This window comes from Chanos chanos, chromosome 1 (assembly GCF_902362185.1).
Source record: "Chanos chanos chromosome 1, fChaCha1.1, whole genome shotgun sequence".
NCBI classification, from domain to species: domain Eukaryota; kingdom Metazoa; phylum Chordata; class Actinopteri; order Gonorynchiformes; family Chanidae; genus Chanos; species Chanos chanos.
Window position 1 is genome coordinate 36,799,320 of NC_044495.1, and position 13,852 is coordinate 36,813,171.

At 39.1% G+C, this 13,852-nt stretch overlaps 2 protein-coding genes across 2 annotated transcripts; one reads left to right on the forward strand and one right to left on the reverse strand.

Annotated features, from left to right (window-relative positions):
- Nucleotides 1-1,528: 1,528 nt before the first annotated feature.
- On the reverse strand, nucleotides 1,529-4,520 carry LOC115825799 (olfactomedin-4-like). Its single transcript, XM_030789595.1, has 5 exons — nucleotides 4,488-4,520; nucleotides 3,926-4,087; nucleotides 3,203-3,415; nucleotides 2,926-3,058; nucleotides 1,529-2,340 (listed from the first exon to the last, which is right to left on the reverse strand). Exons 1-5 carry the CDS (start codon nucleotides 4,518-4,520, stop codon nucleotides 1,529-1,531), a joined length of 1,353 nt encoding a protein of 450 aa, XP_030645455.1.
- Nucleotides 4,521-7,799: 3,279 nt separating this feature from the next.
- On the forward strand, nucleotides 7,800-13,406 carry LOC115823172 (olfactomedin-4-like). The gene is made up of 5 exons (XM_030787238.1): nucleotides 7,800-7,859; nucleotides 8,064-8,186; nucleotides 8,767-8,985; nucleotides 9,574-9,727; nucleotides 12,577-13,406. The coding sequence occupies exons 1-5, from the start codon at nucleotides 7,800-7,802 to the stop codon at nucleotides 13,404-13,406; spliced, it is 1,386 nt and encodes a 461-aa protein (XP_030643098.1).
- Nucleotides 13,407-13,852: the final 446 nt, after the last annotated feature.

Sequence of the window (13,852 nt, forward strand, 5' to 3'; positions counted from 1 at the left end):
CTTTTACATTCCATACTTCTACATAGACCACACAGCAATATGCAGAGCTGTTAGCAATAACAAAATGATATATTTTGCTATAGTTTTTACTGAACTGTGTTGTGTCTCTGTCCAGATGACGAAGAGGGCAGTGATTCCTTGAATATACCTGACCTGGACACTAAATCAGTTCAGACAGAACTGGAAACCGATAAAGAAGGAGCACTTAACTCCTGGTAATATATTTTGGGCCAATGTAGTAGGTCATAGATTACTGACTGACACTGTTTTCAGCGATGACAGTGAAATGACTGAAAATGAAGATGTGAATTTGGTTTTAAAATCTGATAGAAAAACAGCATTATGTGATTTTACAGTCACATTGTTATATAGTTAAGCTATATTTTGTTGGATAATTGTTTCAAGTCTTGGTCTCACTTCTTTCTGCAGAGTGTAACAGCTGTAGCAGCACTTGCCAGCCTCACAGATCAACTGACCTACTGTAATAAAGCAAGTGGTTTTCACAGGTGTAGGTGTGTGTGTGAGTGTGCGCGCGTGTATGTTGCTCTTCCACAATATTTATGAAGTGTCAGCAGCTGAATGTCATATCGTCCCTTCACTTTTGATGTTGTCAGGCCATTACCAAACCTTTGTGTAAAAGAGTGTGTGTTTTTTCCTTAGATTCTCTGCCTTGTCAAATAAAAGTGATATTCTATTTGAATAAAAGATTCTTTTTAGGACTCATTCTTCATTCTTAAATGCTCTTTAAGTTTTTTGAGTAACTTGAAAGGGCATAAGAACTGAAGGATCAACAGTGTGTTTTAATATGAAATTTAAATGTGCATGTGTTATAATATGAACTTTTATTGCGCTCTTTCCTTGAACATTTCCAGTTTAAGCACTGGGAAGGTAACACAAAAAATTAGGGACAAGATGGATTTAAAAAAAAAGATACAAGAGGTATGCAGAAGTATCTCTACCAAACGAAGCTAGTCAGTTAGTTATGTAGTCAGTCAAGCACTGTATGTTAAGCAATTTCATGAGTGCACTTCATATTCCAATGATTTTACTGACAGACACGAAAAGCATGAACTTAGTATCAGCCATACTGCGTAAAGAGAAAAACTTCACAACCCACACATCTTCAGACTACACCCAACTTGGTATGCAAGATGACTATGCTTCAAAGCCGCTTAGTGACTATGTATATTGTAAAGTGCTATGCTACACTAATAAAATCAAATTGAAATGAAGACTTTTGAACTGATTGAACAATACCGGTAAATTCTGAGTGATGTGCACATCAAGAAATGCTAAATGGTTACCTCTATACATGAAAAATATGTTTATTGTCACTTTTTTCACAGTGATGTTATTATTATCGTTCAGATGGATGAAACAAAATTAGAACCACATATTTTAAATGCTGTCCTTGTCTAAATCGATCATTTATGGTTCTAGATTCTCTGTGATATGCAATAAACTAGACAACGCAACAACTCATATGCATCCTTTTATACAGCCTATTTCTAAACATAAAAGCAAAGCCTCAGAATGAAGTTTGATAAGCCAGCAGATAGCCATCATTATACATGTAAAGCTTCCTGTCAATGGGGTTGTAATTCAGACTAGCTACGCCTGCTGACACCTTTTCAAGGGGAAGAGACAGAGTGTTGTCCTCGTGCCCTGTGTCTGTATCGAAGGCGTAAAACACCTCCTCGCGGTAAGTGTCAGCATAACGAGTGGCATAGAGAACCCCACAGACCATGAAGGCGTTGGTGACTGACTTTTTGAAGAGACGTGTTTTCCAGGTATGAGTGATGTTGAACGTTTCTGTGTCCAGGCGGCTTAGCACGATGTTTCCATGGTTACTCTCCGTGGCATAAATCGCCCACAAACCTTGCTCGTCTGTAGATAAATCGATATCAGTGTAGTCACGGCAGCTGTAGTAACAATATGGGAACTTGTTGTTGATGCCAACGTTAGGCAGCGTTAAACGCTTTGTTTCTTCGGATTCTAGATCATAACGACATATTTCATCTTTGTTGTAACACTGGTAATAAACCGCTCCCCCATATAACACCGTTCCAGGTCCCTGAATGGCATCGGCACCGGTGTAGCTAGACGCAACATTTTCATCTCTGTGGTTCTTCGACGCCATGAAATCCTCATATGACCTGTACAACCGCACCTGGATACCATACTTATGGCTGTTTGCTAAGGGCTGTGTCCAGTACACATCCTCACTTTCTCGCTTTGCCTCACGACCCCACGCTCCAGAAATGTACGATTTATCGTGTGGATTCAGTTTGGTGATCACTGGCGAGCCGATGTTTGTCATAATCCGAATGTAACAGGCGTCTGTATGTGTTGAGACAGGATAACAAATGAACATTGTTTTACCACAGCAATTTAACATGAAACACATTTGTTTTAATGTAAACGTATCAACCAAATGTAAAGAAAAACATTTTGCTTTTAATAAATCTGGAGAAGATTTAAAAAAAAAAAAGATTTAATAAACCTGGAACAAAGCAAGACAGGATCTCAAGCCCAAGCTCCATTATTTTCAAACTCTTTATACACATACACATTTATTGCATTTATGGTCATTCAATGTGCTGACTAGTAGGTCAAAATATTTATTAAACAGAGAAAACAGCAATGATATATTAAAAAAAAGGTATAAAATGAAAAATAAAGGTTAATAAATTTGAAATTCAATATTATTCTAATATAAGGGCTACATACTGGACATGGCCTTGAAAGGAATAGACAAAATACGAGAATGACTGAAATAATCTCACTATTAAATTAGACATTTTTTATAAATGTTGAGATACTTGCTGATATTCTGATGGTGTTTGACCTGGGTGATGTAGCTAAATAGTGTCGTTATTGTAGATTGTTTAAATGTCAGTGTTTCTGAGTGATGAAGCAACTTACTCCTGAAGTCGCCTGGAATAGTGCGACAGCTCTGTACACGGTTGTGTAAAGAGCGAAGTTTCTCTCTTGTCGTTTCCAGATTGAACGTGTCATCTTTAAACATCTTCTTAACCTCCTCTTGAATTTTGACCACCTGAAGTGAATGTTCAACATTAGGCTTCACCATGTTTAACCTCAGCGTGCCTTCAAAAAATGTTCTTGAATAATTCCCGAATGTCCTTTCAGCCTAAGCATCTTGGTCTAAGTACATGTTTAGACTTATTCAGACATGGCCTACCTCCTCTTTTAGTTTCTGAGTTTCTGCACTCTGGTTTTCACTGTGTGCTGTGTTGATCATTTGACTGATCTCCTCCAGGTCCTGACTCAGCTGACGCAGGTGCAGTGCATTATGGATGCCTTTTGTGTCCAGGTACTTTAACGGTTCTATGCGAGCTGTCACATTCTTGATGATGGCTTGTATCTTCGGCAGCTCTCCATTGGTCTGTGTGACCTGTCAATCATCAAATAAATTAATTTAAAGAGATTCATTTAAATTAAAATGAAAATATTTCCAATGATTCCTGGCACTTATTATGACATAATTAAGCTGAGAGGACACTGTCACTCTTCCCCTCCACTGAGTCAACATGCATGTTTTAGTGGGAAACTTTGGTTACTCAGGATCACTAAATGGTTTTACCCTTTAGTAAGTTCACATGTTTGCTTGCTGATTGCACTAATACATAAGATTGATTGTACTGACAGTAATATTTTCACACAGTAAAATTTGTATACCCTCATGTATTTCCTTGTCACACCTCTTAAAGCTTTCCCTCATTTTCTCAACCCTCAATAAATATATATGCTTACACTTTGATACCCTAAAACACTTATCACTTTTCATTGTAAAAAAGCGCTTGCAACATAAAGTTGGGGTAAACACTCTTATATTCAGGTTACTTGCCATCAAATAGAAAAATGTTCTTCAGTTTGTTATACTCTTGTTTCTTTCTGCACTCACCCGGTTCTGCAGCTCCTGCAGAGTGTCTCCACAGTTCTGGACCAGTTGTCCTGCCTTTTCAAAGTGCTGTGTCGGGAAAGCCCGCATAGTGAAGTTCACCTTACAGACGCAAGAGTCATTTGCCGCCTTTGTGCCTTTGACTCGCCCAGCATGGCCAGGTTCCTGGACACACACACACATACACACACATGCATGCATGCACCCATACACACATGCATGTATACACGCAAACAGATATATTTATATATCAAGATATCACGTAAAATGCCAAGATGTGGTTTACTGCCATTTGTAAATTGAATCCTCCTTGCTTATTAATACATATATAATTGGTGCAAGACTTTGTTGGCAGCAGAAACTAGTTTGTTATAAATGTAAAAAAAAGAGACAAAAAGTAAAAGATAACTCAATTTGTGAATTAATGGAGAGCATAAGATAACATTTGAAAGGTATAGAAACCCACACTATATTAACACTGGTTCATTAAACAGGTGTGTCATACACAGGCCTATAAAGTATTTGCAAAAGAGGGTTAACAGTCAGACAGGTAAGAGGAACTTACAGTGGCCGTGAGGAGCAACAGTAGCATTAACATGATTGACTGCTGAGTGGAATAGAGAGAATGAGCAACGCTGTTTAAATATACCGACACGCACGCACAGATATTGATGGTCACGAAATCAAATAGACATTATGCTGTCTTCGTGGTTGGTGGAATGTTTTACAAGAGGATATGAAACCCTCTACAACAAAATTTGCACGATTGTTAAAAAGATATGAGGAAATAATTGTAAGAAATTTCCATTGTGGGGAAGAGTCTGGATCCCTAAAAATACTTTTGGACTCTTAGAAAAAAGCACGTGTGGTGCCCACATTTGCACATATTGCAACCCTACCTATCCTGTCCCAACACTCTTACAAGAAACACATCTGCCTTCTGAAAAGATGTATCTTAAAACAGAAATTATTGTAATAAAGGCTAACACCACAGGTTTCGGTTAGACCTGTGGTCGTATTAGGGTTACCTGCAATGCGCATACCTTGCACATGCTCTGAAAAATCACGGTCAGATTCAACATTACCACTGACCATAAAACACTGTAACTATATATTAGAGCAGGGATTCTCAACTTTTTTGTCTCCTGAACAGTTTGAATGAATAGTTTTACCACCTACAGATGTCAACTACGTCAAATTGACTTGACTTTGACGTTTCCATCAGAATCTCACCAGCTCACTACAGTAAAGCCACGAAGCCCTAGAGATTGAGAACCCAAGGATTAGTGCACAGATAATGGAAATAAACATAAAGTTTTCACCCTCTTGTGCATGTTTCATATTCTGCTGCCCTTAAAAAAAATTTGATTGACAGTAAAATTAAAAAAGATTTTACTTCACTCATTTACGTAAAATATGTTTACATCAGTGAAATAAACCGGATTACAGCAAAGTTGGGATTTGAGTAGTGTGTAATGGGTGAGTTAAAATGAAAGGAAATTTGGAAAAATTAGAACTTAATTATAATATGCTAAGCATGATAGTCCAACCGTTTCCTGTTGTTTGTGAGTACATCCTCCAGATGGGAGGTAAGGGATGCACTTACTAGCCACTTCAGGTTCATTTTATTTGAGTAGTGCTTCTCACAATCAACATTCTCACAAAGCAGCTTTACAGGATGCTGGAACTGATTCTCCCGGTGAGCAAGCTCAAGGTGACACTGGCATGGAAGAATGCCTTAGACTGGGATAGCAGAAAACCTGTAGAGACTCAGCAGGAGGAACCAGTCCTCCACTGGCTAGCCAAGGGGGCTCAGATTAACTCATAGACATTTTCACAGAGAACAAAAAAAGATCTGTAAAAGTTAGTGTCCTTACATGCTGAAAAAGTTTTTAAGTTGTTAATAATCTAATCTAATAATCTAGCAAAACATACCTCAAATACTGGAGAGCAAGACCATTCAGAGCTTTCAAAGTGAGCAAAAGTAACTTGGACTCAATACAATATTTAACAGGAAGCCAATGTAGAGAACACAATACAGGGCTAACGTGCTCAGTTTTTCTAGTTCTGGTGAGAACTCTAGTTCTAGTGAGAACTCTCGCGGCTGCATTTTGAACCAGCTGGAGCTTGTTCCAGGACTCAGAGAAACATCTAGGCAAACAGAGCATTGCAGATATACCTAGACCAAATAAACATGTGAGTTAGCTTTTCTGTGTCTTGATGGGATGGGAATTTTCTAAGATTAGTGATTTTTCATTAAGTTGAAGAAGGCTACTTTAGGCATCTAATGTGAGAATCAAATTAGAGATCAACATCACTAGTAAAATTCATATTTTCACTGGTGTAGCAGGCACAGAAGGGAAAGAAGCAGGGTTAAGGTTAAGAAACTTGCTTCTAGCAGCCTTAGGACTAAGTAACAACACTTCTATCTTTTCAGAATTTAACAGGAGGAAATTTCAAGTCATTCAACCCCCAATATACTTGAAGTAGTTATCTGTCTTGGAGAACTGAGAGACCTCATCTGACTCAATATATACAGCTGTGTGTTGTCAGCAGAACAATGGAAATTTATAGTGTGGTTGCATATTGTTGCTAAGAGGCAGTATTTGCAATGAGAAGGGCAAGGGTCCAAGCACCAGGCCTTGAGGAACACCATATTTTACCTGACTGTGCTCAGAGGACTTGTTATTTATACAGACAAACTGGTAACATTCAGCTAAATAGGATCTAATCCAAGTGAGTGCCTCTCCACTTATGCCAACGTGGCTTTCCAGTCTGTATAGCAGGAGGACCAGTGATCTATAGTCTCAAAAGTAGCAGTTAAATCTCACAAGAGAAGCAAAGATATGTAGCCATGATCTGAGGCAAGGAGTAAGTCATTCAAGACCTTCGCAAGAGCAGTTTCTATTTTTTGGTCTGGTCTAAACACTGGCTAAAGCACTCTGTGAATACTACTCCACTGCAAGAATGAATGTGTAACAACGGTTTGGTAATTGATGGTTATTGTTTTTTGCTTGTTTAAGAGCTATGTGGGGATGGGACCAAGGATACATGCTGAAGGCTTAGATGATGTGATCAGTGCACTAAATTCTATGAGACCAAGTGGACTGAATCAGTCAAGTTGTTCTGAGGGCTGTGCTGTGATATCAGCAGGAAGACAATCATGATGGGATGCAGAATAACAAAGAATTTTGTCTCTAATCTTTACTGTTTTCCCATTTAAAATGTTCATAGTCATGCTGCTGAATCCCAGTGAAACAAGGGTCTCAGCTGATTCCTAGTTAGTTTTGACACGATATCCAAGTAGAAACTAGGATTGTTCTTCTTGTCTTTGATCAGATTAGACAGATATGATGGCTTTATGACAGCTGCAATAAAAACTTGCTTGTACTCTAAAATATTTTCTTTCCAAGCCATACGAACAAGCAATGACCAATCTCCAATTTAGTCACTTGCCGCTTCCTTTCCATTTCCAACCTGTTTAGGCAATTGGGTCTAGTTGGTATACCAGACCACACACCTCCTCACCATAACTCTTTTGTTCCTAAGCAGTGCAACCATATCTAGGATATCATATCAGGTAGCATCTAGGCCTTCAGTCATCCATTCAAAAGCGACTGAATCAGATGGCCCTGTTAAGAAATTGAAGGAGTCAGGAAGCTTATCAAGGAACTCTACCACTGAAGTAATTATGCAACCAACACCAAGCGGAAATTTCCATCCGTTTCACTTCTTTTTTGGTTGCTGCTTTTCACGACAGCTCAACCACATCACCGTCATAAATAACTGGCTTCAGCCCTTTTTTTCTTAACTGTGCTGCTGCCAGACTGACTGTGTTGTTTGTAGTGTTTTGAATCATCACCTTCTTCATGTCAACATGAAGCTCATGCTGTTCTCTGTGTATATGATTGTTGCTGTTCCATCCATCCTCTCTAGGGTAAGAGAACTGAATTTTTTTTAATGTACAGTGTCCACGACAAATGCAGAAAGCTATGGGACTGTACTTACGGTCATTTCAAGACTACTTCTAAACATTCAAGTATAAACTACAGCATAAACACATAAAACTACAACTTCACTGGATAAATGTCAACCTTTTGCACTAAGAATGTTTCTGAGTTCCTTGAGTTGTCCACCAAAGGCAGTGAAAGCTTCAAGCTGTGTGTGTGATCTGAAGAACTCTGAGCCACCATTTCCCTTGGAGAAGCTGCAGAATGTTGAAAAGGCTGCCACCAAATGTACTGAGAGTATCACTTCAAAGCAGGTATGCAATTTCATTCATCAGTGAGATCATTATCCTGGAACTTTGAACAAAGTAGAGGGAAAAATATCTACATTTTAATTCAAAAACTTTTTAATTAATGAATCAAAAAGTTACAACGCTATGCTTACAGTCATTACTAATAAATTAAAATGTTACTGCACATGCAATAGTAAATCACACAACTATTAAAAATAGAGGAATTCTGCCAGGGCAGTGCAGTTCTGATCTTGTAGTCCATGAAGTGTAAGAAATCTGATGGTTTTTATCACTATTACTGATTTGTTAAACTTTTGAATTTGTTAATCACTATATACTTGTTAATCACCATATAGTGATATAGTGATTATATATAAATATATATATATATATATATATATATATATATAAATAATCTTTGACAAATATTTCTCTGTCTTAATTATCTTGTAGTGAACACACATGCTTTAAAGGCAATTTTGATTATTATTATGGCAAATGCAAAACAAAAGATGCTCACTGGTATAACCACACTGATGGTGGATCCATGGTTGTATGCAGAATAATCTGTCTTGCTCCACTCTCCTGTCTTGCTCTGCTTCAGATGTTGGAGGTGGACGCTCTACTGCTGGGAGTGACACATCGACTCAGACAGCTGGAACAGGACGTGTCAGTGTTGGAACGTGACGACGATGGTGACCTGTACGGTGCTGTCTCCCTCCGGATCATCGAAATTGAGCTTGCAGAGATCCTGGAGTCTGTCAAAAAGCTAAACAACATCAGTCTTGGTCACCAGAGCCTGGCTTCCAACACTCTCAAAGATGTGACTTACTCACTAGGACATACTGGGTGTAATGTAGTTACAGCTCCATGTGGCAGTAAGTTGTGTAAAGTTTCTAATTCGAATCCTCTTCTTTTCGATATATCCAATAAGCTGAAGATGAAAAACATCAAAGTACTTTATTGTTAACTTTATTTATGCTGAAATAACCAGACTTTAAAGCAACAGTTCCTACAACCACTACGGTAAAAAAGACTTGCCCTACATTCTGAAGTCTAGTATCTAACACATACTTCAGTGGGGCACGGATACACACGTCATAGGCAGCAGCACATATAGCCACTAAGTTATACATAAAAGAACTCGACGCCAGCAGTATCGTAATAAATAAACATTACTGTTTCTTAAAACCTATATGAATTTACAAGAGCAGCAAATTAAAACCCTGTAGAAAATAAGAGACAGTATTACCAGTATTACCAGAGACAATTACCAGTCTCACATTAGTAAAATTATATTGTGTAATCTGTCAGAAACAGGAAAAATGTAAAGCTAAAAAACTAAGTGATTACTAAGTAAGCATTGCCATGCCCTGGAGCTTTAGTACAAAACATTCTCTCATCTCTCCAGCTGCAGGCGATGACAGCGGAGATGGAAGAGCTGGAGAGGTTTGATCACACACGTGTGGTGAGCAAACAGCGGGAGAACCAGCGTCTTAAGAGGGAACTGACAGAGTGCAGGGATGAATTGCAGGCAACACCCCTTCCCCCTACACCTGAACCAGGTAAAGCTTTACTTGTCATTAGGTGCGTTTACATGGATCCTAATATTCCGTTAATAATCGAATGAAATACCCCAATCCGATCGAGAATTCATTCGGATTAAAAGAGATGGTGTAGAGTTCTGATAATCCGTTTGATAGGAAAATATTAACCATGTAAACACTCAGATTGTCTTCTGCACTTGTAACTTGTAATGACGTATTGATGTTTCACTATGCATGACAGAGTTTAGAAAAACAGCCGACAGTGTGTGGGTGAAATTCTCAGCCTGGGCCAAATGAGACTGAGTCCCAACGCCACAAGATACCTGTTCTGAGACAAAACAATAGGAGTCTAACAATGAGTCAGATGCAGTGTAAGTTTATTGTATAGTTCAAAATGCATACAACAAACTGAGTCAGGTCCCGGGGAGTGACTCATGCCTTCTCACAAAGCACCGGTTTTTATACACGTTTTCTAAAAAAAAAAGATACACATTACTTTGTCTCTTTGTCTGTGGGGCACCTCTGCCAGCCCATCTTCACAGATTCCTCTCATCGCTGGTTTATGTCACTTTATTATTGTTTAGTTCCTTTAGGTTTACCATACGTCGTCACCAATATTTACTGCCCTGCTAAGTGGTGGAGTAAGATCACAAACCTGGAATATTTCACCTTCTCCATATATAATGACTGACCACAACGCTCTGGCAGAGGCGCCGTTCTTTTCCCATATATTATGACTGACCACAACACTCTGGCAGAGGCCCGACCTTATCTCACATGCCGTCCCCTAAAGGGCCACACAGGTCTCTTCTTTCTGAACAAAGAGAACTTGATGTTTCTTGCAATGCAAAGGATTGTATAGATATAGCTGTTAATATAAATTATTACATTGATTCACTCCTATAATAATGAATACATTATTGTTACATTGTTTATCATGGTTACTACAGTGGTTATCTTAAAGGAGAGTAATTTTTCTCCAACAAGTGCGAGAAATTTAACAGCGAAACACAGTGAATCACATTCTCAAATAATTAAGAGTAGTCGAGTGTCTAGATGGGCGCAAATCCCGCAACAACGAGCTGTTTAAGCAAGTTTGGAAGAATATTCTATGCAGTGATGATGTAATTGTTATTATAAAGTTAGATTGTCTTAAGTAACTAATTGATCAAATCACTGACCTGAAGTGAAGCTATCGCTGCCCTGGCTCTTTAAAATACTTGAAAGTAAGCGTTCTTTTGACCACTCTACCATGATTTACTTGTGTATGAGTGGCTTAAAGATTTTTATATCGGAATGAACATCGTATAGGTCGGCGCAAGGTAATTTCTTCGCATTTGCAATGAATTCCGATTGTACGCTTGTGTCATGTAAATGCGCACAAACTATCCGATCGCTTTCATGTAAACAGTACATCCGGAATCAGCAATAGGAATGATTTCAGTCCGAATGAAAAAAAAATGTGTGCATGTAACCGTACTGACTAGTGGAAAATAGTTATTTTAAATATCCACTTCGTTTCTAATAAGGAATCCACACTGCTGGACTGACAAAGCATAACCCCTCTCATTAATGCTCATACACTCACCATGGACAGTCACATTTTAGGCAAAAAGGGGACAACTGAAAATAGTATGGTCATTCTGCATTCTGTAAATAGCTGCTTGAACACCCTGCACTCAACATTTTTTGCTCCAAATTGCTCTATTGTACCAACTTCAGATAGCTTGTAAACTGGTTAACTACCAAATGAAGCTAAGCCTGAAAATTGTGAAAACAGTAGCATTTTAACTGGTAACAATACACATTTTATTTATAATAATTAGCCATATTTAATTATTTAGTTGTTCTTTTGTTATGGTTTAACTTTAGTGAGTTAGCAAGGTTTCTGCATGTATTTATGTGGCACCAACTGCTGTTAGGGAGTTAATGATATGAATGGCTATTTTTTAAATTCATTGATAATTCACAGCACATTTTGTAGTGTAGCGTTTAAAAGATGAATGGATGGTTGGTTCCTTGCATGGCTGTTTTATGGTTAAGGTCGGTCAGGCTTATAGCCAGAGTCTGGATGCATGTGCAGGTTATTATGCATTTTGTTCAAGTGAAACATGACCAAAAGTTATAGAACTTACAAAAATACACAGGAACAACAACCAGAGATCCAAATAAAAGGGAACCACCAAACACAACACCAGGTTTACGCCAAACAATGCAAACCAAAGAAACAGGGAACACCAAGGAATACTTATACAAGGACAAGCAAGGCTAGAACTAAAGACAGGTGAAAACTGAACTGAACTTAACAGGGCTAAACCAAAAGAGGACTAAACCAGGGGACAAACAGGAATCAACCAAGCGCACCAAAGAACCAAAACTGGCCACCAGAGGGGGGGGGAAATGAGAAACCAAGGAACAGGAAGGAGTAGGGTGTGACATCATCACAAGACTCAGAAACAAGTGTCGAATGATAAATTTTGATATAAAATCCAAGCATCTTCTCTCCTTAGAAGGCATTGTCCACTGTTGGAGGACAAGGGCAAGGGCCACACAGATACATATAAGGCCAGCAACAGAGGGAGAAATGATTCTTTAACTATGATCCTCAGTGCTTGCCTTCTTATAATTGATTCCCTGAGCCCTTAGGATTTAAGCTGAATTCCTATCAATCAAATCAGGCTGTGGCACACAGTTTGTAAATTTCATTAATCTTACTGTTCACAGTAGACAGAGGGAACTGTGTATTATATTATCAAAGTATGTTTTGTTGAATTTTTCATCCTCAGTTCCCAGCTCTCCTGAGAACTGAGACATTTCTTGTTTCGCAGCATCTTATTTCCCAGTTTCCCTTTTTTTTTCCTGTGTAGGTCACTGTCCTCAGGGTCATTTGGTGAATGTGACAGGACCCAAAACCAACACAGGCATGGAGTATGGAACATCCTACCCTTATGGTGCATGGGGTCAGGATGCAAATCCACCTGCAGGGAAAGAGAACTGGTTCTGGCTGGTGGCACTCACCAGCAGTAACGTGTATGCCAACTACATCCGTGAGTACAGCAGTCTGAGTTCTCTGATTGCTGGCGTGAAGGTTGGAGACGTGGTCATCGCCTCTTCCAACCCCACCACCAACACCATCCAGGGACCCAACGTGGTCATGTACGGTGACGCGCTTTATTATGGATGCTACAACTCACACTCCATCTGTCGCTTCAACATGACCCAGCGTGCTGTCACCACTGTTTCCCTGCCAAAAGATTCAGGGTTTAATAACAAATTCCCTTTCTGCCATCTACAAGCGTGCTATGTCTACACTGACTTGGACCTGGCCACTGATGAGTCCGGTGTCTGGGTTATGTACACCTCACCAGACAACTTTGGCAATGTGATCATCCGCAAGGTAGAGGCCGGGAGCCCTCCGGCCCTGGGCCGCACATGGAACACCTCTTTGCACAAGCGCACGGCCACCAACACCTTCATGGCATGTGGAGTTCTCTATGCCACACGTTACCTGGACAAAGAAACAGAGGAGATCTTCTACTCCTTTGACACAGTGACTGGCCAGGAGCGCTATGACCTGCACATTCACATCAAAAAACCGTACACCAACATCCAATCCCTCAACTACAGCCCTCGAGATCGAATGCTGTATGTCTACAGTGACGCGTACCTCCTCACGTACAATGTCATATTTGAATAAGTCACTGTGCCAATCACAAATTCAAGGCTATTTTACTACTTGCACATGTGAGAGATTTAAAATTCTGTTGCTTACACATAAATAAAGTGAATGGTTCCAAAAGCAACATGGATTATCTCAGTGTGTTCAATGTTTTAATTAACTGATACCAGAGCTTTGTTTAGTTGGTGAAATGGTCATAAAAAATGGACAAGGGCTGACATTAATTTTAGTCTTTGCTGTGTGACAAGGCTGTGACCTTTAATCATTAGTGTTTTATAGAAGCACATCAACTCTTCTATTACAACATTCTCTCATATTGCAACTTGTTCAGTAGTATTAAACTCTTCTTTCAGTGATATGTGGCCTAAAAGTCTAGAAAGTGAATGCAACCAGCAATGAAAGGTTGTGTATTCACTTTTTTATTTGCCACACAGTACAGAGACAGAAACATGTTACAAGAACTT